At 48.7% G+C, this 23,447-nt stretch overlaps 1 protein-coding gene across 2 annotated transcripts in view; it reads right to left on the bottom strand.

Moving 5' to 3' along the window:
* RAP1GDS1 (Rap1 GTPase-GDP dissociation stimulator 1) overlaps positions 1 to 22,831 on the bottom strand; it is a 162,721-nt gene extending 139,890 nt beyond the window's left edge. Inside the window, exon 1 of one of the 2 annotated variants that reach the window (XM_083179064.1) lies at positions 22,565 to 22,831. In XM_083179064.1, the coding sequence (XP_083035190.1) occupies positions 22,565 to 22,568 (4 nt within the window). In that variant the 5' untranslated portion in view covers positions 22,569 to 22,831. The remainder of the gene's footprint in view (positions 1 to 22,564) is intronic. The other variant, XM_083179065.1, reaches the window with a different exon arrangement.
* Positions 22,832 to 23,447: the final 616 nt, after the last annotated feature.

The following is a 23,447-nucleotide window of genomic DNA, read 5'->3' on the forward strand; positions in this document are numbered from 1 at the left end:
TCAGTAGCCTCGCAGGAACCAGAAAACCGGGTCTGCAGACTCTCTCCTTGCAGCAGCACCGCTCACCAGCACGCCGACAGCAATGGCGACTGTGCAGAAAAGTTCCTCCCACAAGCCACTCGCGTCTTCAGCGCGCTGCCGGCGGGGAGCGGTGACGTCATCGCACACGAAAATCCGGCGCGAGCTGCTCAGCCAGCGCGCCAACCTGGCCGCCCCCTCTCCCGGCGCCTAGCGCCTCCAACACCGCTCTGGAACGGGGGGAACTGCCGTGGACCCGTAACGCAAGCCGCAAGCAGCTGCGGCGGGTCCCCGGAGCCGACGCTCCGGTGGCTGAGAACTGGAGGAACACTGCAAGCAGTGTCGACCAGCCTCTCCAGAGCTCCTACTCGACACAGGCAGACCCTATCCGCGGTGCTGCCTGTGCTACTACACAAACATGTAGAACCAAAATAAAATAAACAAAAACCTAGTCTCCTCAGGAGACAGTGCCTGGAGTACCGACTCCTCCGGCACTTTTTCTAAGACTGGGGTCCGGGTGGGAATAGAGGGGGGAGGAGCCAGCCACATTCAAATTTTCACTTAAAGTGCCGACTCCACCAATGCACCCACTCTATCCCACACGTGAATACTGCAGTGTCCCCTGCTGCTGGTAGGAGAAAAACACATATTTCCTCTATATAAAAAAGGTAAACATTACAGATTGTGATGAATAAAAATGTTTTCTTTGCAATTTTCTCACCTATTGTGACAAATTCACTTGGCACTCAAAGAGATAAGCAATTTTTTTATTTAAATTAAAACTAAAGATCATGTCTGGCTGACCACAAATACCAGCTTGCCACAGCCTAGGGGAAATTATGGCCTACATTAAGCCAACTTCTTTAACAAATTATTCCTGGCACTGATTAAGATAAACAGTAATACATAGATGTAGTTAGATAGGTTAGAAGAGCTTCACTACTCGTTTTGAGACTGTGGGCCTTATTCTAGTTCACTCTGACAAAATCCTTCTTAGATGGACAAAACCATGTGCACTGCAGGTGGGGCAGATGTTACTTGTGCAGAGAGAATTAGATTTGGGTGAGTTATTTTGTTTCTGTGCAGGGTAAATACTGTCTGCTTTATTTTGACACTAATATGGATCTCACTTTGAAATAAAACCCCACCCAAATCTAATTCTCTTTGCACAAGTTACATCTGCCCCACCTGCAGTGCACATGGTTTTGTCCATCTAAGATGGATTTTGTCAGAAAGACTGAACTAGAATAAGGCCCTGTGTGACTAAGTAAAATCCCTTTTCCACAAACTTAAGAATACCAGGTTTTTGCACATGAACGTGCACTGACATGGGATTTTTTTTTCAGTGGAAATGTTGACCAGGTAAAAATCCTACCCAGACAAGGGAGGCTGCCATTGTGCAGGCGGCTCCCGTCCCTCTGCTACTGACTGTCTGCCTCCCTGCCCTTCACCCCCCCCCGCCTGTTGGTCTAAAGTAAGCATTTATTTTATTTATTTATTAAGTTTCTTATATAGCGCAGCATATTCCATTGCGCTTTACAAAGTAGACAGTGATACAACAAACAGGGTATTAACAGACAGTCACAATGTAGGAGGGCCCTGCTCGCAAGCTTACAATCTATAGAATTTAACAAGTAAAACAAAATATAAAAAAAAAAAAAAAAGGAGGTGTAAAATAGTGCAATTCCAACAACACTGCATCGCAAAAATAGCCAAAATTCCCTAAGTGATATCTTTACTCCACTTTATACAGGTTGAGTATCCCTTATCGGAAATGCTCCGGACCACGAGTATTCCAAATAAGATTTTTGGATTTTTTTTTTATTTTCACATACTTACCTGTCCCCTGGTGGGTCCCTGATGGTCCCTCTGCGTCCATGGCAGGCCTTCAGCTTCATCTCCGGCATCTCCAGCGGTCTCAGGAGTGCATTGGGCGAGTTCCTAGGCTCACCGGTGACATCACCTACGTGCCTGGGAACTCGCACAATGCACTCCTGGGACCACTGGAGATGCCGGAGATGAAGCTGAAGGCCTGCCGTGAATGCCGGGGGACTAGGTAAGTATAAAAAAATGGTGGGGGGGGGGGGGGGGGGGGGGAATAAAAAAAAACAAAAAAACTATTCCCCCAAAAAATCCGGGTTTTGGAATAATTCCGATAACGGATATCCGGATACTGGATACTCAACCTGTACCCTGTTCTCAACTAAATAATGTTTTATGTCTGTGTGGCTTGTCTACTGTATTTTGTGTATTGTTTCTGATCCATCCAATAGTGCGATGGATAAAAAGTGGCATGTCGGGGCGTGGCCTAGCGGGGCATGGAGTGAGACGTGCACTTGCTGAGCTCCCGACCCTACAGCATCCGTGCATCATCCTGAGAGAGAGAGGGGACCCCAAAGCTGACCCTGCAGTTGGGGGAACATTCCCTGCACCTACAATACCTGCCTGAAGCTCCTGTGCGGCGAGAAGGGTGGGCGACTGCACCGCATCAGCTCCCATCGCGCGTCCTGTGTCAGCCGGCGCCATCTTGAAACGCGGCCTGACTTGGATTACGGGCGCTGTGTGGACCGCGCGGCGGGAGGCAGAGCTACCTGAGGGGAGGCCGGGTCCGTCGCAGCTCCCCCGTGGAAGCGGCACCTGTCATCAGGCTGCGGGGGGCCTCCGGGAGCAGCCCCATAAGAACTGAGGAAGCGGACCAGTCGGTGCCATATTGGAGGTGGCATCAGCGTCGGGGCTCCGGCGCTGGTGTTCAGAGGTGAGGGGCGCGTGCTGGAGGTGTCGTGGAGCCTCTGATCTGGTGCCATACCCGGCGGAGGGGGTGAGGGTCCCTTGGAACATTATATAAGGCCGCCCTGGGGTTCCTGGGGTGGAGGGTGCGGAAGAGACACAGGCGCCATCTCCTGAGGCAGGTGCTGGGCTTACACAGGCTTGCCCAGTCAGATAGCTGGAACGGAGGGCTACTGGAGCTCCAGCGTTTGGAGGCTGTGGTGTTCCCTCTGTGCAGGACCTGGACATTACACCTGGTTGCTGAGTGACTGCTCCCTGTGTCCCCCCCCTTGATCCCCAGTCCTCCCTGCCCTCGCCCCTTGACCACTCTCTCCTTGCTGAATATACCCTGGAGGGGCTGTCCCCTGAATGGGGAGCCTCCCCTTTTAAAAGATCAGGATAATAGAACCTGTGGACTGCTGACCTGTGAGTACATTCTCTGCTCTATCTGTTTGCCTGTGCTACATTACATGGACTGTGCCTACTCCCTATACGGGGCCTGATACTTTGCCATATGGGCCGCAAGTCCGGAGCTGCTGCTGCGGCGAAATTGGCCGGATTTGCCAGAACCGAACGTGCTCCTGAAGCGCCGCCTACCTCCTCTGCCTCTTCCCCAGCTCCTAGTTCGCAGCGACCCCCCTCCCCGATTTCTGAGATGGAGGAACCCCCGCAGGTTACACTTGCGCAACTCCTACAGGCCATTACGGACTCTGAAAAACGCTTGGCTGACAGAGTGGGGGAGGTGAAGATTGATATCTCATTTATCCGGCAGGACATGCAGAAGCTGAGGGACCGGGTTGGGGAGGTTGAGCATCGAGTTTCAACATTGGAGGATACCTGTGCCCCCATTCCTGACCGTGTCTCTGCATTGGAATCTCGTATGACGACATGTCAGCAAAAACTGACGGACATGGAGGGGAGGTTGAGGAGAAATAATGTCCGTTTCGTGGGCCTTCCTGAAAAAACAGAGGGCACTGATCCGGATGGATTTCTGGAGAGATGGCTGATCTCCCTGTTTGGGAGAGAGGAATTTACCCCACAGTTTGCGGTTGAAAGGGCGCACAGGATCCCTACCCATCCTCTCCCTCCCGGGGCACCCCTCCGCACCTTTATCGCAAAATTCCTCCACTATAAAGATCGCGATGCAGTTTTGAGACTGGCCAGGCTTAAGGGCCCAATGGAGTGTGAGGGAGTTCGAGTAGCTGCTTTTCAGGACTTCTCATTGGAGGTTCAAAAAGCCAGATCCCACTTCACCAGCGTGAAGCAACGGCTGAGATCTCTTCAGATAAAATACTCCATGATGTATCCGGCACGGCTCCGAGTGGTTGATGGCAACCGAACCCACTTCTTTGATACTCCGCAAGCTGCCTCGACTTGGGCGGATCTACAGCCGGCTCCGAGGGACCTCCCTCCCTGATGCTGCACAGGACACTAACAACCTAATCCTTTCTTTTGCAGGTTGCTAGAGATGTTTTGTTTTAAGTGGCATTGAAATTAAGCATAACATGTTACTTATCTTTGACCTCTCTCTCTGATATTAATGCTGGGGTTAGGAGCTACATGCTCTTTAGGCCATAGTAAGGGCTGCCCCTTAAGGGCATATAGGTTTAGAGCATTGACTCCTTAGAGGAGATATAGTTGGTTTACGGTTAGGGTATAAGTGTACCTATGTTGGGGTGGGTATGCCGGGTGGGGGGGGGTTATTTTTCTTATTTGCTTTATGGTTTTGTGCTCTTTATTGTTTTCATTTATTTTAATGTCTTTCAAGTGTGTGTATCGCTAACATTCCTGATTCGGGGGCAGCATGGAGGCGGGTGTTATATGATGCCTAATGTGGAGACCAGAATATTCCCTGTCAGTGTCCTTACTACTGTTAGATGGTGAAGGTTATTGGTTGGAATGTAAGAGGGCTCAATGACAGGATAAAGCGTACATTGGTGCTGAATCAGGTTAAATCGTATTCACCAGGTATTGCATGCTTGTTTGAGACCCATCTGACAGCCGGGTGCTTGCTCTTAAAAAACCCTGGGTGGGGTGGGTATTCCACTCATGTTTCCATCCGAACTCTAGAGGGGTTTCAGTCCTTATTCATAAAAACGCAGGCTTTAAATGTCAAAAGGTGCAGGTAGACCCAATGGGATGTTATATTTTTTTGGCAGGTACCCTGCACGAGCAACCCTTCGTTCTACTGGCTATTTATATACCCCCCCCTTACCAGCCCTCTATATTACACAAGGCCTGTACTTTTGTCCAGGATTTTCCCCTATCCCCAATTATTTGTGTGGGTGATTTCAATGCAGTGATGGATGAGTCCCTGGATAGATGGCGCCCGACTGGGGACGTTAGGAGGAGTGGACCCACTACGTTTGCCCGCTTGATGTCCGAGCTAGGCCTGGTGGATGTTTGGAGGCTTAAATTTCCATCTGCTCAGTCCTTTTCCTGTTTTTCGGGCTCTTATGGAGTCTTTTCACGGATAGATATGGCTTTCACTTCCAGGCGTCTAATACCATCTGTGACGGCTGTTGACTACCTGCCGCGAGGGATCTCTGATCACTCGCCGGTGTATTTGGAGGTGGAGCTTGATTGTCCCCGAGGGGCTAGATTTTGGAGATTTAATCCATTTTGGTTGTCACAGATGGGAGCCGCCTGCGAACTGTTAGCACTCTGGGAGGAATTTTTTGTAAATAATCCTATAGAGGATAACAGCCCCCTTGTCTGGGATGCGTTCAAGGCAGTGTTACGGGGCTCCTTGATCTCCCGAGTGGCGCAGTTAAAAATCTTTACACGCAAAACAGAAACAGAGCTCGAGAGGCGATGTGTTGAGATGGAGCAGAGATACCTGAACTCGGGAAGGGAGACAGACCGGGTGGAGTGGCAGATCGTTCACAAAAAATGGAATGAAACCTTGCTTGAAAAAACTAAGAGACGGCTATTGTTTCGTTCGCATGACTTCTATGTCCAGGGGGACCGTACGGGCAAATTTTTGGCTTACTTAGCTAGAGAGGACCTTCCCCCCACTGTTATACATAGTATAAAACAGAGTGACGGTACTTTGTGTGAGGGTACTCTCCCAATTGCCTTGGTCTTTCATGACCATTATCGCTCCGTATATCGGACTAGAACTGACTACACGATGGTGGAGTTGGGTGACTACCTTGACCAGATAACTGTCCCTAGATTGGGTGATGACTCGAGGAACTTATTGGAGGCCCCCATTTCCCTGGAGGAGGTGGAGATAGCAATCAAATCATTCCCTAATTCCAAAGCCCCTGGGGTAGATGGACTCCCGATCAAGCTGTATAAAACCCATATAGCTTACTTCGCCCCGAAACTACTCCTACTTTTCAATTATCTATTGGCACAGGGTTCTCTCCCACCATCCATGTCGGAGGCTCTGATTCCTAAACCTGGGAAGGACCCGCTGTCTCCAGACTCCTACCGGCCTATCTCTTTGTTGTCCACGGATATCAAGGTGCTGGCCAAGCTCCTAGCCACACGCCTAAACGCGGTCGTGCTGGAGCTGGTGCATGCTGATCAAACCGGCTTCATGCCGGGAAGATCGACAGCTCTTAATTTGCGCCGCTTGTTTACTTATTTACAGTGGGCCGGTGGGGGACTGGAAGATGCGGTTATTGTCTCTCTGGACGCAGCTCGTGCCTTTGACTCGGTGGAATGGGGTTACTTATGGGCGGTGTTGACAAAGTTTGGGATAGGGCCAAACTTTCTGGCCTGGGTTAAGTTGCTATACTCCAGCCCGGCAGCCCGACTTAGGGTTAATGGTTATACTACGGACTCATTTGCCTTGGGTAGGGGCACTAGGCAGGGATGCCCCCTGTCCCCCTTACTGTTCGCCCTTGCTGTGGAACCATTAGCATGCTGTATCAGAGCTTCTCCTCGGGTGGGTGGCCTTCTAATTGAGGGCAGGGAGGAAAAAATTGGGTTATATGCAGATGACATGATACTCTACTTGGCCAATATGGCGTCCTCACTCCCCTTCCTTCTCACTTTAATGTCAGAATTCGCCCGTTTTTCAGGGGTGGGCATTAACTGGGATAAATCGGTGGTGTTCCCAATACTTCCCAATGTTTCAAAACCCCCCTCATATAACTACCCGCTTCGTTGGTGCACCCAATTTAAGTATTTGGGCATACAGATCTCCCACTCCCCCACAGATTTTATGACCCTAAACTTGACACCTCAAATAGACGCACTGAGACAAAGAGCTCGGATCTGGCAGTCGCTCCCCCTGTCGGTTACTGGCAGGGTGAATCTAATCAAAATGATAATTCAACCCAAATTTCTTTACATTCTGCAGAATTCCCCAGTATATATCCCAGCCACTAAATTCCAGCTCATCTCACGTTGTATTACCACCTTCGTTTGGGGTGGGAAACGCGCTCGTATTGCAGCTAAAACCTTATGCAGGTCCCGGTGGGATGGGGGGTTGGCGCTCCCTGATCTGAGGCTATACTATCTAGCCGCCCAACTTGCCCAGCTGGTAGAATGGATAGAGCCGGTTGATTATGGCTATTTACCTAGTGCACTCTTGGCTAAAGCGGGATTGGCTTTCACACCCTTGCAGTTCCTACTGGCCCAGGTGCCCCTGGTGACCCTCTCCCCTCTTCTGCAGCAGGCTCGTAGAGTCTGGTTGGCGGCGAGGGTGGTGAGGGATGACCGAGTCATAGACTCCAGATCGCCTATTTGGCGGAATAGGGATTTTCCTGAACTCTGTAAATTAGGGGCGGGTAGGGAGTGGATGTCCTATGGGGTCGCTGAGATTGGTCACCTCTTTCAGGAAGGTGTGCTACATTCCTTTGATCAGTTACAAAATACGTACGGTATTCCGAGGCATTTTTTCTATAAATATCTCCAGTTAAGGCATGCGCTGAATACGCAGTGGAGGGGTGTTACTCCTGAGCTAGCGGACAGCTCGGTCCACACGATGGTCCGTGAACTCCCTGACCGGAGGAGGGTCTCTGCTCTATACTCCATTCTCCTCACCTTTGCCGGGGTCGGTCGACTAGATGCACTACGGGGCAGATGGGAGGCAGACCTGGGACCTTTAGATGATGAGGACTGGTCCCATATGTGTGGGTCACCTAAGCGAGCCACGGCATACGCCAGATTCCAGCAGATCCAATTGTACATTCTACACCGGGTCTACTGGACTCCACATAGGCTGTTGCAAATTGGGGGTACTGCGGGTGGTGGATGTCCCAAATGCGGGGAGGAGGGGGCAAATTTCTGGCACCTACTTTGGAGTTGTCCACAATTACAAACTTACTGGGAACAGGTGCTTGATAAGATCAGAAGTACTGAAGTACCCCCTGTGGCCTGAGATATGAGCTTATCCAGCTCAGACCCGAACAACGTCTCCCCTGCAAATGGCAACGCTTCCACCGCTTTCTTGGTCTCCGCTTCTGCTTGCCAAGACCTCAACCAAACTGTACGCCTGGCCACCACAGCTGAGGCAGAAACTCTAGCACCTAGAGACGCAACATCCGAAGATGCCTCTCCGATATACGTCGATGCATCCTTGATGCACTCCGCCAAGGATAACAAATCCTCCCTAGGAGAGTCCTGCTCCAGGCCTGAGATGAGCTGAGCAGCCCACACCTCCATGGCCCTAGCCACCCAGGCGGAGGCCATCGCTGGTCTCAGTAATACCCCAGCAGTAGTGAAAATAGCTTTTAAAGTAGTATCCAACCTGCGATCCGGAGCCTCCTTAAGGGAAACCGCCCCTGGAACCGGAAGCGTGGTCTTCTTAGAGAGCCTAGACAGAGAAACATCAGGAGACGGGGGAATCTCCCACCTTCCCCTGGACTCTGGATCAAACGGATACAACGACTTAATCCGTGAAGAAATCTGAAATTTCTTGTCTGGAACTTTCCAAATATCAAGCAACGGGTTGTCCAGCTCCGCAGAATCTGGAAAATACAGAGGCTTCTTTTGAGTCCGTCCAAAGATAGACACCTGGGGAGGGACTTGTGTCTCTTCTAAATTAAGGGTAGTTCTAACAGCCCTAATGAGACCATCCACTCCCTGAGCCTCCTCTTCATCAAGATCAGTCTCTGGAGGGTCCTGAGTTGCAAGCACCTCTCCCTCCTCAAGAAATTCAAACCCTTCATCCTCATCCTCATGCTGAGGCAAATACAAAGCAGCCGGTGCCTTTCTTTTAACCACGGCTGGCGAAGGAATCTTTTTCTGTACAGAGTCCGCTAAGGACTGTGACAGAGAATCTACCGAATTGATAAGCGTCTTTGCCCAACTTGGTTCAGACGAAGCAAGCTTAGTGAGCTGAGTTTGTAACAACTCCCTATCCTTTCTAGACGCCATCAATTCAGCAGTCAAACCTGCTAATACATTTTGAAAAGGATCCACAGCAATCTGCGGAGGCTGAGGGGACAAAACAGGAGCAGAAGATTTTGTCACAGCATAACACTGCTCACAGAGAGAGACACCCTTCACATGCTGGGTGTATTGCCCCTTGCAGGTTTTACAAGAATACAATTTAACTGCAGCCTTGGAAGAAGTTTTTCCAGCCATAACTGCCCACAGTCCTATAATGTGTACCAAATAGCAACAAATTAGGACACTCAAACACACCCACACACACAGTTCAAATCAGACACAAGATAGCCCTGAATATACCAATTTGCAGCCCAGGGCCCGGGTGTCCACAGGGAGGGAGCAGCCACAACCCTCCCGATATGTGTGTGTGTGTTAAACAGCCCTTCCACAACTTACAGTACCCCTGTAGCGTAGGAAGGTAGCGCTCAGTAGCCTCGCAGGAACCAGAAAACCGGGTCTGCAGACTCTCTCCTTGCAGCAGCACCGCTCACCAGCACGCCGACAGCAATGGCGACTGTGCAGAAAAGTTCCTCCCACAAGCCACTCGCGTCTTCAGCGCGCTGCCGGCGGGGAGCGGTGACGTCATCGCACACGAAAATCCGGCGCGAGCTGCTCAGCCAGCGCGCCAACCTGGCCGCCCCCTCTCCCGGCGCCTAGCGCCTCCAACACCGCTCTGGAACGGGGGGAACTGCCGTGGACCCGTAACGCAAGCCGCAAGCAGCTGCGGCGGGTCCCCGGAGCCGACGCTCCGGTGGCTGAGAACTGGAGGAACACTGCAAGCAGTGTCGACCAGCCTCTCCAGAGCTCCTACTCGACACAGGCAGACCCTATCCGCGGTGCTGCCTGTGCTACTACACAAACATGTAGAACCAAAATAAAATAAACAAAAACCTAGTCTCCTCAGGAGACAGTGCCTGGAGTACCGACTCCTCCGGCACTTTTTCTAAGACTGGGGTCCGGGTGGGAATAGAGGGGGGAGGAGCCAGCCACATTCAAATTTTCACTTAAAGTGCCGACTCCACCAATGCACCCACTCTATCCCACACGTGAATACTGCAGTGTCCCCTGCTGCTGGTAGGAGAAAAACACATATTTCCTCTATATAAAAAAGGTAAACATTACAGATTGTGATGAATAAAAATGTTTTCTTTGCAATTTTCTCACCTATTGTGACAAATTCACTTGGCACTCAAAGAGATAAGCAATTTTTTTATTTAAATTAAAACTAAAGATCATGTCTGGCTGACCACAAATACCAGCTTGCCACAGCCTAGGGGAAATTATGGCCTACATTAAGCCAACTTCTTTAACAAATTATTCCTGGCACTGATTAAGATAAACAGTAATACATAGATGTAGTTAGATAGGTTAGAAGAGCTTCACTACTCGTTTTGAGACTGTGGGCCTTATTCTAGTTCACTCTGACAAAATCCTTCTTAGATGGACAAAACCATGTGCACTGCAGGTGGGGCAGATGTTACTTGTGCAGAGAGAATTAGATTTGGGTGAGTTATTTTGTTTCTGTGCAGGGTAAATACTGTCTGCTTTATTTTGACACTAATATGGATCTCACTTTGAAATAAAACCCCACCCAAATCTAATTCTCTTTGCACAAGTTACATCTGCCCCACCTGCAGTGCACATGGTTTTGTCCATCTAAGATGGATTTTGTCAGAAAGACTGAACTAGAATAAGGCCCTGTGTGACTAAGTAAAATCCCTTTTCCACAAACTTAAGAATACCAGGTTTTTGCACATGAACGTGCACTGACATGGGATTTTTTTTTCAGTGGAAATGTTGACCAGGTAAAAATCCTACCCAGACAAGGGAGGCTGCCATTGTGCAGGCGGCTCCCGTCCCTCTGCTACTGACTGTCTGCCTCCCTGCCCTTCACCCCCCCCCGCCTGTTGGTCTAAAGTAAGCATTTATTTTATTTATTTATTAAGTTTCTTATATAGCGCAGCATATTCCATTGCGCTTTACAAAGTAGACAGTGATACAACAAACAGGGTATTAACAGACAGTCACAATGTAGGAGGGCCCTGCTCGCAAGCTTACAATCTATAGAATTTAACAAGTAAAACAAAATATAAAAAAAAAAAAAAAAGGAGGTGTAAAATAGTGCAATTCCAACAACACTGCATCGCAAAAATAGCCAAAATTCCCTAAGTGATATCTTTACTCCACTTTATACAGGTTGAGTATCCCTTATCGGAAATGCTCCGGACCACGAGTATTCCAAATAAGATTTTTGGATTTTTTTTTTATTTTCACATACTTACCTGTCCCCTGGTGGGTCCCTGATGGTCCCTCTGCGTCCATGGCAGGCCTTCAGCTTCATCTCCGGCATCTCCAGCGGTCTCAGGAGTGCATTGGGCGAGTTCCTAGGCTCACCGGTGACATCACCTACGTGCCTGGGAACTCGCACAATGCACTCCTGGGACCACTGGAGATGCCGGAGATGAAGCTGAAGGCCTGCCGTGAATGCCGGGGGACTAGGTAAGTATAAAAAAATGGTGGGGGGGGGGGGGGGGGGGGGGGAATAAAAAAAAACAAAAAAACTATTCCCCCAAAAAATCCGGGTTTTGGAATAATTCCGATAACGGATATCCGGATACTGGATACTCAACCTGTACCCTGTTCTCAACTAAATAATGTTTTATGTCTGTGTGGCTTGTCTACTGTATTTTGTGTATTGTTTCTGATCCATCCAATAGTGCGATGGATAAAAAGTGGCATGTCGGGGCGTGGCCTAGCGGGGCATGGAGTGAGACGTGCACTTGCTGAGCTCCCGACCCTACAGCATCCGTGCATCATCCTGAGAGAGAGAGGGGACCCCAAAGCTGACCCTGCAGTTGGGGGAACATTCCCTGCACCTACAATACCTGCCTGAAGCTCCTGTGCGGCGAGAAGGGTGGGCGACTGCACCGCATCAGCTCCCATCGCGCGTCCTGTGTCAGCCGGCGCCATCTTGAAACGCGGCCTGACTTGGATTACGGGCGCTGTGTGGACCGCGCGGCGGGAGGCAGAGCTACCTGAGGGGAGGCCGGGTCCGTCGCAGCTCCCCCGTGGAAGCGGCACCTGTCATCAGGCTGCGGGGGGCCTCCGGGAGCAGCCCCATAAGAACTGAGGAAGCGGACCAGTCGGTGCCATATTGGAGGTGGCATCAGCGTCGGGGCTCCGGCGCTGGTGTTCAGAGGTGAGGGGCGCGTGCTGGAGGTGTCGTGGAGCCTCTGATCTGGTGCCATACCCGGCGGAGGGGGTGAGGGTCCCTTGGAACATTATATAAGGCCGCCCTGGGGTTCCTGGGGTGGAGGGTGCGGAAGAGACACAGGCGCCATCTCCTGAGGCAGGTGCTGGGCTTACACAGGCTTGCCCAGTCAGATAGCTGGAACGGAGGGCTACTGGAGCTCCAGCGTTTGGAGGCTGTGGTGTTCCCTCTGTGCAGGACCTGGACATTACACCTGGTTGCTGAGTGACTGCTCCCTGTGTCCCCCCCCTTGATCCCCAGTCCTCCCTGCCCTCGCCCCTTGACCACTCTCTCCTTGCTGAATATACCCTGGAGGGGCTGTCCCCTGAATGGGGAGCCTCCCCTTTTAAAAGATCAGGATAATAGAACCTGTGGACTGCTGACCTGTGAGTACATTCTCTGCTCTATCTGTTTGCCTGTGCTACATTACATGGACTGTGCCTACTCCCTATACGGGGCCTGATACTTTGCCATATGGGCCGCAAGTCCGGAGCTGCTGCTGCGGCGAAATTGGCCGGATTTGCCAGAACCGAACGTGCTCCTGAAGCGCCGCCTACCTCCTCTGCCTCTTCCCCAGCTCCTAGTTCGCAGCGACCCCCCTCCCCGATTTCTGAGATGGAGGAACCCCCGCAGGTTACACTTGCGCAACTCCTACAGGCCATTACGGACTCTGAAAAACGCTTGGCTGACAGAGTGGGGGAGGTGAAGATTGATATCTCATTTATCCGGCAGGACATGCAGAAGCTGAGGGACCGGGTTGGGGAGGTTGAGCATCGAGTTTCAACATTGGAGGATACCTGTGCCCCCATTCCTGACCGTGTCTCTGCATTGGAATCTCGTATGACGACATGTCAGCAAAAACTGACGGACATGGAGGGGAGGTTGAGGAGAAATAATGTCCGTTTCGTGGGCCTTCCTGAAAAAACAGAGGGCACTGATCCGGATGGATTTCTGGAGAGATGGCTGATCTCCCTGTTTGGGAGAGAGGAATTTACCCCACAGTTTGCGGTTGAAAGGGCGCACAGGATCCCTACCCATCCTCTCCCTCCCGGGGCACCCCTCCGCACCTTTATCGCAAAATTCCTCCACTATAAAGATCGCGATGCAGTTTTGAGACTGGCCAGGCTTAAGGGCCCAATGGAGTGTGAGGGAGTTCGAGTAGCTGCTTTTCAGGACTTCTCATTGGAGGTTCAAAAAGCCAGATCCCACTTCACCAGCGTGAAGCAACGGCTGAGATCTCTTCAGATAAAATACTCCATGATGTATCCGGCACGGCTCCGAGTGGTTGATGGCAACCGAACCCACTTCTTTGATACTCCGCAAGCTGCCTCGACTTGGGCGGATCTACAGCCGGCTCCGAGGGACCTCCCTCCCTGATGCTGCACAGGACACTAACAACCTAATCCTTTCTTTTGCAGGTTGCTAGAGATGTTTTGTTTTAAGTGGCATTGAAATTAAGCATAACATGTTACTTATCTTTGACCTCTCTCTCTGATATTAATGCTGGGGTTAGGAGCTACATGCTCTTTAGGCCATAGTAAGGGCTGCCCCTTAAGGGCATATAGGTTTAGAGCATTGACTCCTTAGAGGAGATATAGTTGGTTTACGGTTAGGGTATAAGTGTACCTATGTTGGGGTGGGTATGCCGGGTGGGGGGGGGTTATTTTTCTTATTTGCTTTATGGTTTTGTGCTCTTTATTGTTTTCATTTATTTTAATGTCTTTCAAGTGTGTGTATCGCTAACATTCCTGATTCGGGGGCAGCATGGAGGCGGGTGTTATATGATGCCTAATGTGGAGACCAGAATATTCCCTGTCAGTGTCCTTACTACTGTTAGATGGTGAAGGTTATTGGTTGGAATGTAAGAGGGCTCAATGACAGGATAAAGCGTACATTGGTGCTGAATCAGGTTAAATCGTATTCACCAGGTATTGCATGCTTGTTTGAGACCCATCTGACAGCCGGGTGCTTGCTCTTAAAAAACCCTGGGTGGGGTGGGTATTCCACTCATGTTTCCATCCGAACTCTAGAGGGGTTTCAGTCCTTATTCATAAAAACGCAGGCTTTAAATGTCAAAAGGTGCAGGTAGACCCAATGGGATGTTATATTTTTTTGGCAGGTACCCTGCACGAGCAACCCTTCGTTCTACTGGCTATTTATATACCCCCCCCTTACCAGCCCTCTATATTACACAAGGCCTGTACTTTTGTCCAGGATTTTCCCCTATCCCCAATTATTTGTGTGGGTGATTTCAATGCAGTGATGGATGAGTCCCTGGATAGATGGCGCCCGACTGGGGACGTTAGGAGGAGTGGACCCACTACGTTTGCCCGCTTGATGTCCGAGCTAGGCCTGGTGGATGTTTGGAGGCTTAAATTTCCATCTGCTCAGTCCTTTTCCTGTTTTTCGGGCTCTTATGGAGTCTTTTCACGGATAGATATGGCTTTCACTTCCAGGCGTCTAATACCATCTGTGACGGCTGTTGACTACCTGCCGCGAGGGATCTCTGATCACTCGCCGGTGTATTTGGAGGTGGAGCTTGATTGTCCCCGAGGGGCTAGATTTTGGAGATTTAATCCATTTTGGTTGTCACAGATGGGAGCCGCCTGCGAACTGTTAGCACTCTGGGAGGAATTTTTTGTAAATAATCCTATAGAGGATAACAGCCCCCTTGTCTGGGATGCGTTCAAGGCAGTGTTACGGGGCTCCTTGATCTCCCGAGTGGCGCAGTTAAAAATCTTTACACGCAAAACAGAAACAGAGCTCGAGAGGCGATGTGTTGAGATGGAGCAGAGATACCTGAACTCGGGAAGGGAGACAGACCGGGTGGAGTGGCAGATCGTTCACAAAAAATGGAATGAAACCTTGCTTGAAAAAACTAAGAGACGGCTATTGTTTCGTTCGCATGACTTCTATGTCCAGGGGGACCGTACGGGCAAATTTTTGGCTTACTTAGCTAGAGAGGACCTTCCCCCCACTGTTATACATAGTATAAAACAGAGTGACGGTACTTTGTGTGAGGGTACTCTCCCAATTGCCTTGGTCTTTCATGACCATTATCGCTCCGTATATCGGACTAGAACTGACTACACGATGGTGGAGTTGGGTGACTACCTTGACCAGATAACTGTCCCTAGATTGGGTGATGACTCGAGGAACTTATTGGAGGCCCCCATTTCCCTGGAGGAGGTGGAGATAGCAATCAAATCATTCCCTAATTCCAAAGCCCCTGGGGTAGATGGACTCCCGATCAAGCTGTATAAAACCCATATAGCTTACTTCGCCCCGAAACTACTCCTACTTTTCAATTATCTATTGGCACAGGGTTCTCTCCCACCATCCATGTCGGAGGCTCTGATTCCTAAACCTGGGAAGGACCCGCTGTCTCCAGACTCCTACCGGCCTATCTCTTTGTTGTCCACGGATATCAAGGTGCTGGCCAAGCTCCTAGCCACACGCCTAAACGCGGTCGTGCTGGAGCTGGTGCATGCTGATCAAACCGGCTTCATGCCGGGAAGATCGACAGCTCTTAATTTGCGCCGCTTGTTTACTTATTTACAGTGGGCCGGTGGGGGACTGGAAGATGCGGTTATTGTCTCTCTGGACGCAGCTCGTGCCTTTGACTCGGTGGAATGGGGTTACTTATGGGCGGTGTTGACAAAGTTTGGGATAGGGCCAAACTTTCTGGCCTGGGTTAAGTTGCTATACTCCAGCCCGGCAGCCCGACTTAGGGTTAATGGTTATACTACGGACTCATTTGCCTTGGGTAGGGGCACTAGGCAGGGATGCCCCCTGTCCCCCTTACTGTTCGCCCTTGCTGTGGAACCATTAGCATGCTGTATCAGAGCTTCTCCTCGGGTGGGTGGCCTTCTAATTGAGGGCAGGGAGGAAAAAATTGGGTTATATGCAGATGACATGATACTCTACTTGGCCAATATGGCGTCCTCACTCCCCTTCCTTCTCACTTTAATGTCAGAATTCGCCCGTTTTTCAGGGGTGGGCATTAACTGGGATAAATCGGTGGTGTTCCCAATACTTCCCAATGTTTCAAAACCCCCCTCATATAACTACCCGCTTCGTTGGTGCACCCAATTTAAGTATTTGGGCATACAGATCTCCCACTCCCCCACAGATTTTATGACCCTAAACTTGACACCTCAAATAGACGCACTGAGACAAAGAGCTCGGATCTGGCAGTCGCTCCCCCTGTCGGTTACTGGCAGGGTGAATCTAATCAAAATGATAATTCAACCCAAATTTCTTTACATTCTGCAGAATTCCCCAGTATATATCCCAGCCACTAAATTCCAGCTCATCTCACGTTGTATTACCACCTTCGTTTGGGGTGGGAAACGCGCTCGTATTGCAGCTAAAACCTTATGCAGGTCCCGGTGGGATGGGGGGTTGGCGCTCCCTGATCTGAGGCTATACTATCTAGCCGCCCAACTTGCCCAGCTGGTAGAATGGATAGAGCCGGTTGATTATGGCTATTTACCTAGTGCACTCTTGGCTAAAGCGGGATTGGCTTTCACACCCTTGCAGTTCCTACTGGCCCAGGTGCCCCTGGTGACCCTCTCCCCTCTTCTGCAGCAGGCTCGTAGAGTCTGGTTGGCGGCGAGGGTGGTGAGGGATGACCGAGTCATAGACTCCAGATCGCCTATTTGGCGGAATAGGGATTTTCCTGAACTCTGTAAATTAGGGGCGGGTAGGGAGTGGATGTCCTATGGGGTCGCTGAGATTGGTCACCTCTTTCAGGAAGGTGTGCTACATTCCTTTGATCAGTTACAAAATACGTACGGTATTCCGAGGCATTTTTTCTATAAATATCTCCAGTTAAGGCATGCGCTGAATACGCAGTGGAGGGGTGTTACTCCTGAGCTAGCGGACAGCTCGGTCCACACGATGGTCCGTGAACTCCCTGACCGGAGGAGGGTCTCTGCTCTATACTCCATTCTCCTCACCTTTGCCGGGGTCGGTCGACTAGATGCACTACGGGGCAGATGGGAGGCAGACCTGGGACCTTTAGATGATGAGGACTGGTCCCATATGTGTGGGTCACCTAAGCGAGCCACGGCATACGCCAGATTCCAGCAGATCCAATTGTACATTCTACACCGGGTCTACTGGACTCCACATAGGCTGTTGCAAATTGGGGGTACTGCGGGTGGTGGATGTCCCAAATGCGGGGAGGAGGGGGCAAATTTCTGGCACCTACTTTGGAGTTGTCCACAATTACAAACTTACTGGGAACAGGTGCTTGATAAGATCAGAAGTACTGAAGTGCAGGTACCTGCCCTTGATTCACGTTTGTGTATTTTTGAGTTAGGAATGGAGGAGGCTTTCCCCAAATTTCAGAGGATTTATTTGAATAATCTCTTCATGCTTGCCCGGGTGTGTATTGCGAGGGCCTGGATGAGCCCTAACGCACCCTCTATTCATATGTGGATAGCTCTTGTTAACACTACTATCTCGCATGAAAAATTTATGTATAATAAGCGTAAATGCCCAGATAAATTCGAAAAGGTCTGGCACCCTTGGACGTCTTTACCGTTATATATCCAGGATTCTGATACATAGCCCGCTATAATCTTTAAATTAGACCTGCTTAGCACAACAAGGACCTACGACAACGGTCGCTTTATTGACACCTGTTGTACTAATGCCTCACGGATCATAATATTTTTGCTTGTTAGCGCAAATACTGAACATTTTGTATTGCATGATGTACTGACATGACTGAACTGATCTAACGCACACTTGAAACTGATTTGTTTTGTTTCTCTTTTGTTTTACTTTCCTTTTTTGTTCTGTTGTATTATGTAAGGTTTGTTATGTTTTTATTATTGTGCATTGAAAAATATAATAAAAATACATGATTTAAAAAAAAAAAAAAAGTGGCATGTCATTTACCCGCAATTGCGATTCCCGCGCGCCTCGCATATGATACATTGTATAAAAAAAGGACCACATACAATGTATCATATGTGATCCTGTCCCCCAGGAGCCACAGGGTGAGATGGCGGAGTACCGCATGCCACCGCCTTAGTGGACGGGGCCTTAAAGCACCTTGAATCTTCTAGCACTGTATGAATAAATTATCATCATCCTCTATTTACTTAAATCATTCCCACCCCCCCTCCCCCCCAAAAGGGAAAAAATAAAGATAAACGTATAATATGTATACACACTGTACCATATTCACTTCCAAAGCATTTGTACACGTGCTTATTTTTCTAGTTTATATCCACTGACCTAAGAAAATTTCTGTCACGCTATTGAGGGGGGGGGGGGGGGCAAATGCATTAGAATAATATATAGCTTTACATAGAAGAATGGAATGTAATTCACAGCACTGAGCATCACATGAAAGGTGGATGAATGTCCTTAGCGGATAAGCAAATCATCTGGAAAGCGATTTCTATCAGCAGCTGCAGGCAGGGAAAGGCTGAGCCATTTGGCAACGCAGACACAGCATCTTCAGGAGTGAATTGAAAGAGTGCTGATGAGAAGACTTTCAAAAGATCCAGCCAGTGAGGTAGCAGCAAATGACCACACAAACAGGGAACCCACCCCCCCCCCCTTTCCATTAAAAGTACATGCAAAAAAAGCTGTGCCCCCCTCCCCCCCTTAAAAAACAAACAAACAACCTACATTTAAATCATAAGATGTACATCACTGAGAAGGTTCCAGTACAATTTGCAAGACAAATATTTAAACTATACATTGCAGAAAACAAAACAATGAAGCCTATTGGAATACCAAACAAAGAACAACCAAAAAACAATGTCTACATATTTATAAACATATGAGACATAAACAAAATATTTTTTATACAACTACTGGGCAGCACGGATGGTGTAATGGTTAGCATTACTGCCTCACAGCACTGAGATCATGTATATACTTGCGTGGGTTTCCTCCAGGTACTCAGTTCTCCCCCCACAAACCAAAAATATAATGGCAGGTTAATTGGCTCCCAACACAATTAACTCTATAATGAATGTGTGCGTGTTCATGTAGTAGGGAGTATAGATTGTAAGCTCCACTGGGGCAGGGATTGATGTGAATGGTCAAATCTCTGTCAAGTGCTGCAAGATGTGTGCACTATATAAATAAAAGGTAATAAACTATTACCATTTACTTAAGCCATGTCTAAATGTATTTTGAAATCAAAGCTTTGCTTATGTATCTAGCTTCCCAAGAGGCAGTTGGCTTCTACATTGGCTCACTTGCCCTGTCTCCTCTATCCATTGAGAAAAATGTCCTGCAAGATCACTAGGCCTTAATGCTAAAAAGAAAATTTGAATCCTTTAATAAAGACATTCTCAACTATTTTGCTCTGAGAACCTGTCAGACAAAAATTATTACAGGATCCCAGCAAGTTACTGCAGAATGGCTACCACATATGTGGTCAGCAGAACACACAGTAGCATTACATAGGCACAAAGCAAGTGTGGACTGCCAATGCAGCAGGGAAGCAGTGGGTAATGGGGAGTGGAAGAGGGAGCCCCCCCCCCCATACACCATAAAGCAGGCATGTCCAAACTGTGGCCCTCCAGCTGTTGTGAAACTACACATCCCAGCGTGCCTTGCCATAGTTTTAGCATTCCCTAATAGCAAAATGGTGGCAATGCATGATGGGACTTCCAGTTTACAGAGAGCTGGATCATATGAGTATCTGCGGTATTCCTGTTTTATCTGTACTTTTCCTACAGCTCAGAGGCTCCAGGACCTCAGAGTGCCCTCGCTGCCTACATGTAGATGAGGGCTGCAGGAGTTCCACCTGCTTCTGGCAGTGGTGGTGGCAGCAGCTGCAGCTAGGCAGGTCAGGAGAGGCAGAGAACTTGAGCTGCCAGATGACTCCTCGGATATCTAAGCAAGTGATCCATAGAGTCGGGAGTAACATACCATTAAACTGATATTTCAGACTCCTTGGATCACTGGCTAAGAGGAGTCATCAGCCTGTAAATCAGCAACATGGAGTGATGCCATTCTGAGATGCAGCAGTTTGAGAACTGCTGCCTTAATAAGTAAATGCAAAGCACTCAACTTACAGACTAGCAAAGAACAACAAACATTCAAGGAGTTCCATTAGATACAGAATGTCATTTCAGAGAACACTGACCATAAAGGAAGTTGTTCAAATTAGTGAGATTACAAAAGGTAAAAGCAATACTTCCAGTAAAAATATAATTGTGATTTCAGATAACTACATCTCCATCAGATATTATTGTGAGAAATACACCATCTTCTCCATGCCTATGATTACATATTTGTTAATCCACTCCATTGTGGCTTTATATTGTATACCATTTTAAAGAATAGTCCGTAATTTCAATCTGCTCAAGGGTTGTTATAAAATAGAAGATGGAAGCTTTATGCTGTGGATCAAAAAAAATGTTCAAACCTCTGACAGTCTTCATTCATTCAGAGTGCAATAATGCAAGAAAAGTGCATCAATACATATGCAATCATTGCTCAACACAAACAATTCATATCCTGTGCAGAGTTTGTAGGAGGAACATGGGAATACAGTAACAGCAGTTGAATACATACTGTCATTCTACTCTAGAGGACAATGCCTTGCTATGTGATGACAGCAATAATCCCATAGACACTTACTGTAGATACAGCTAACTTGGTACTGATTGCTAACCTTCAAAAAAAATAAATAAAAAAAAAAAACACACAGGATGCCTGACGGAAACAACATTATAAGCCAACAGGGACATGGGGCTACCAAGGAGGGTGCAGTGGTTCACTAATGGTCCCAGGATCTCCAATTGCTGCATTACTAGTGTTCATTCTAGCACCCGCTATCTTTGAAAACCCATGCAGTTCCCCTTTCCTGCCTGGGGTCTCGCTGTCTGCTGTACTGCTTGTAGCACAGTGTGGTCTGTATATCAGCATTGATCTGCAAACCAGACCTGCGCTACAAGCCCCACAGCAGAACCACATGGGTTTTCAAAGATAGCGGGTGCTAGAATGAACAATATATTACTACTACAAAATTAGGAAAATTTGAGTCAGGAGATGCAGATTACTGCGGGTAATGCCCAAAGCTTAAGCCCCCCCACACACACACAAGGCGACTGCTGTCTCCATGCTGAGCAACAGGCTTAAGCATGATCGCATGGCACTAGAGAGACATCAATGCTGTGGGCCGAAAGATCATGATGAACAGATTTGACAATTTTTAGTCAAAGCCACGATCTAGTAGGAAAGACAGTGCAAGCACGGTCTTTCCCTGTGGGTGATAGCAATGCGTGGGACCACATCGCTGCATGGGGTATGGATCATTGGATAGACAACAACTAGGTCAACAGGGTCATTAGGTCAACATGGGTTTTTTTTTTTTTACTTTTGTCCTGATTGTCAACACAGACACTAAAAAAGTGCACCGCTGCGCTCGGCACAATGTTTTCTAAAACAGCCTGTAATATGACAGTTGAGACAATTGGTAGATACTTCATTTATCCCCAAGAGGTGATGAATCTCTTAATAAAAGCTATGAATGCTGTCAAAAAGTATTAGCCATTTATATCTGCTGTATGATACTATTCCCATGTAGAAATGTAGCAAATATCTTCAAGGATTATAGTTTTTGGAAGATCTGTGTTCCCAGTAAATTAAAACACAAGACAAGTACCGTATGCTCATTGGTTAAATGAATGAGAAAGCAGGGAAGGTTATACAGCATCATCATCATTACCATCATCTGTGGCTGAGGAAGAGGTGAGAGATTCAGGACCACAGTGTGCAATAAGAATAAATCCCAATGGAGCATTGCCGACACTAGACAGATGAAATGCCACTAGTAAGCTGGGCACCTCATACGCATTCACTTGCAGTACATGTACATTCATATACGTGGGTAGAAACTGAAAACTGCTATACCAGCCTACATGAACACAACACGAAGATCCTTAATGTTCAGGTGGATATTAAGGTGATCCTCACTATCTATAGACACTGTAGTATTAGCATGCATGGAATATGGGGTCGCGGATGTCAGCCTGTCAGCACCGTCTCTCTCTCTGTCATACATATAAATAACACGGGGTGGGGTGTAGACACAGTGTCAGAGATGCTGCCCATCTATGCATACATACATATACACACACAAACAAACAAGCATTCAGCCCGGGGGGTCACTGAGCACACGGTGCCAGCACTCACCCATGCTGCTGCCGCCCGGGGTGTCTCTGCGGCTCCTGCTCTGTGCGCGATCCCTCGCCACCGGTCACGTGACTGCCAGGTAGTTTCTCCGCCGCTAGTAATGATGGTGGTCCTGGTGATGATGGGGACCCTGGAGCCTCCCGACAGCCAGACACCCAGGTCTCTCTAATAATTCTCAAGACACCGCGAGAGCAGCCACGCTCCCAGGTTCTCCGGGCACGCCGCACAAGGGAGGGGAGAAGGAGGAGGTGGCGCGCCTGCGCATGAGGGAGGAAGGAACAGTGCCGGGCTCGTGCCCCACCCAGCTCTAGAGTGTGCTGCTTTCATATCGCTGCTAGGGGTGGCCATCGTTGCCATTTCTATCGATGGTTTTCATCGATGGCGATAGTGCAACTGGCCATCGATAGTGTTAAAATATGCATTGAATGACCATCGATAGTTTTTAACTATTGATGGTCATCAATTTAGTTTGACTGCCTGTGTGCCAATCAAAACATGGGGGTGGGACTTCTGTCAAGGAGCAGAGCTATGCTCAGTGATCGGCACTTTGAAAAAAAAACAAGAGGTTCTCTCCCATCTGGTTCTCCCCCATTGATGGCAAAAGTATTTGACATCGGGCATAAACCAATGAATTAGAACAATAATGGTAGATGGCCATCCCTAATCACAGCCGATCCCTATGTCCCGCTTCCAGCAGGGCAGGCCATGCTGGGGCGGGTGTGGTACATTGTCACCCAGCCTCAGCACAACGCGCTCTACCGCAGAGCCGCACACCTATACTCAATACCCTGTGCACATGGGCTGCTGCTATGGGATGGCCATTGAATAGGGATGGACATTGACTATTGATGTTCCCAAAACATCGATGGTTATGACCTAATGG

The sequence above is a fragment of the Crinia signifera genome, chromosome 1 (genome assembly GCF_055691185.1).
Source record: "Crinia signifera chromosome 1, ASM5569118v1, whole genome shotgun sequence".
NCBI lineage: Eukaryota > Metazoa > Chordata > Amphibia > Anura > Myobatrachidae > Crinia > Crinia signifera.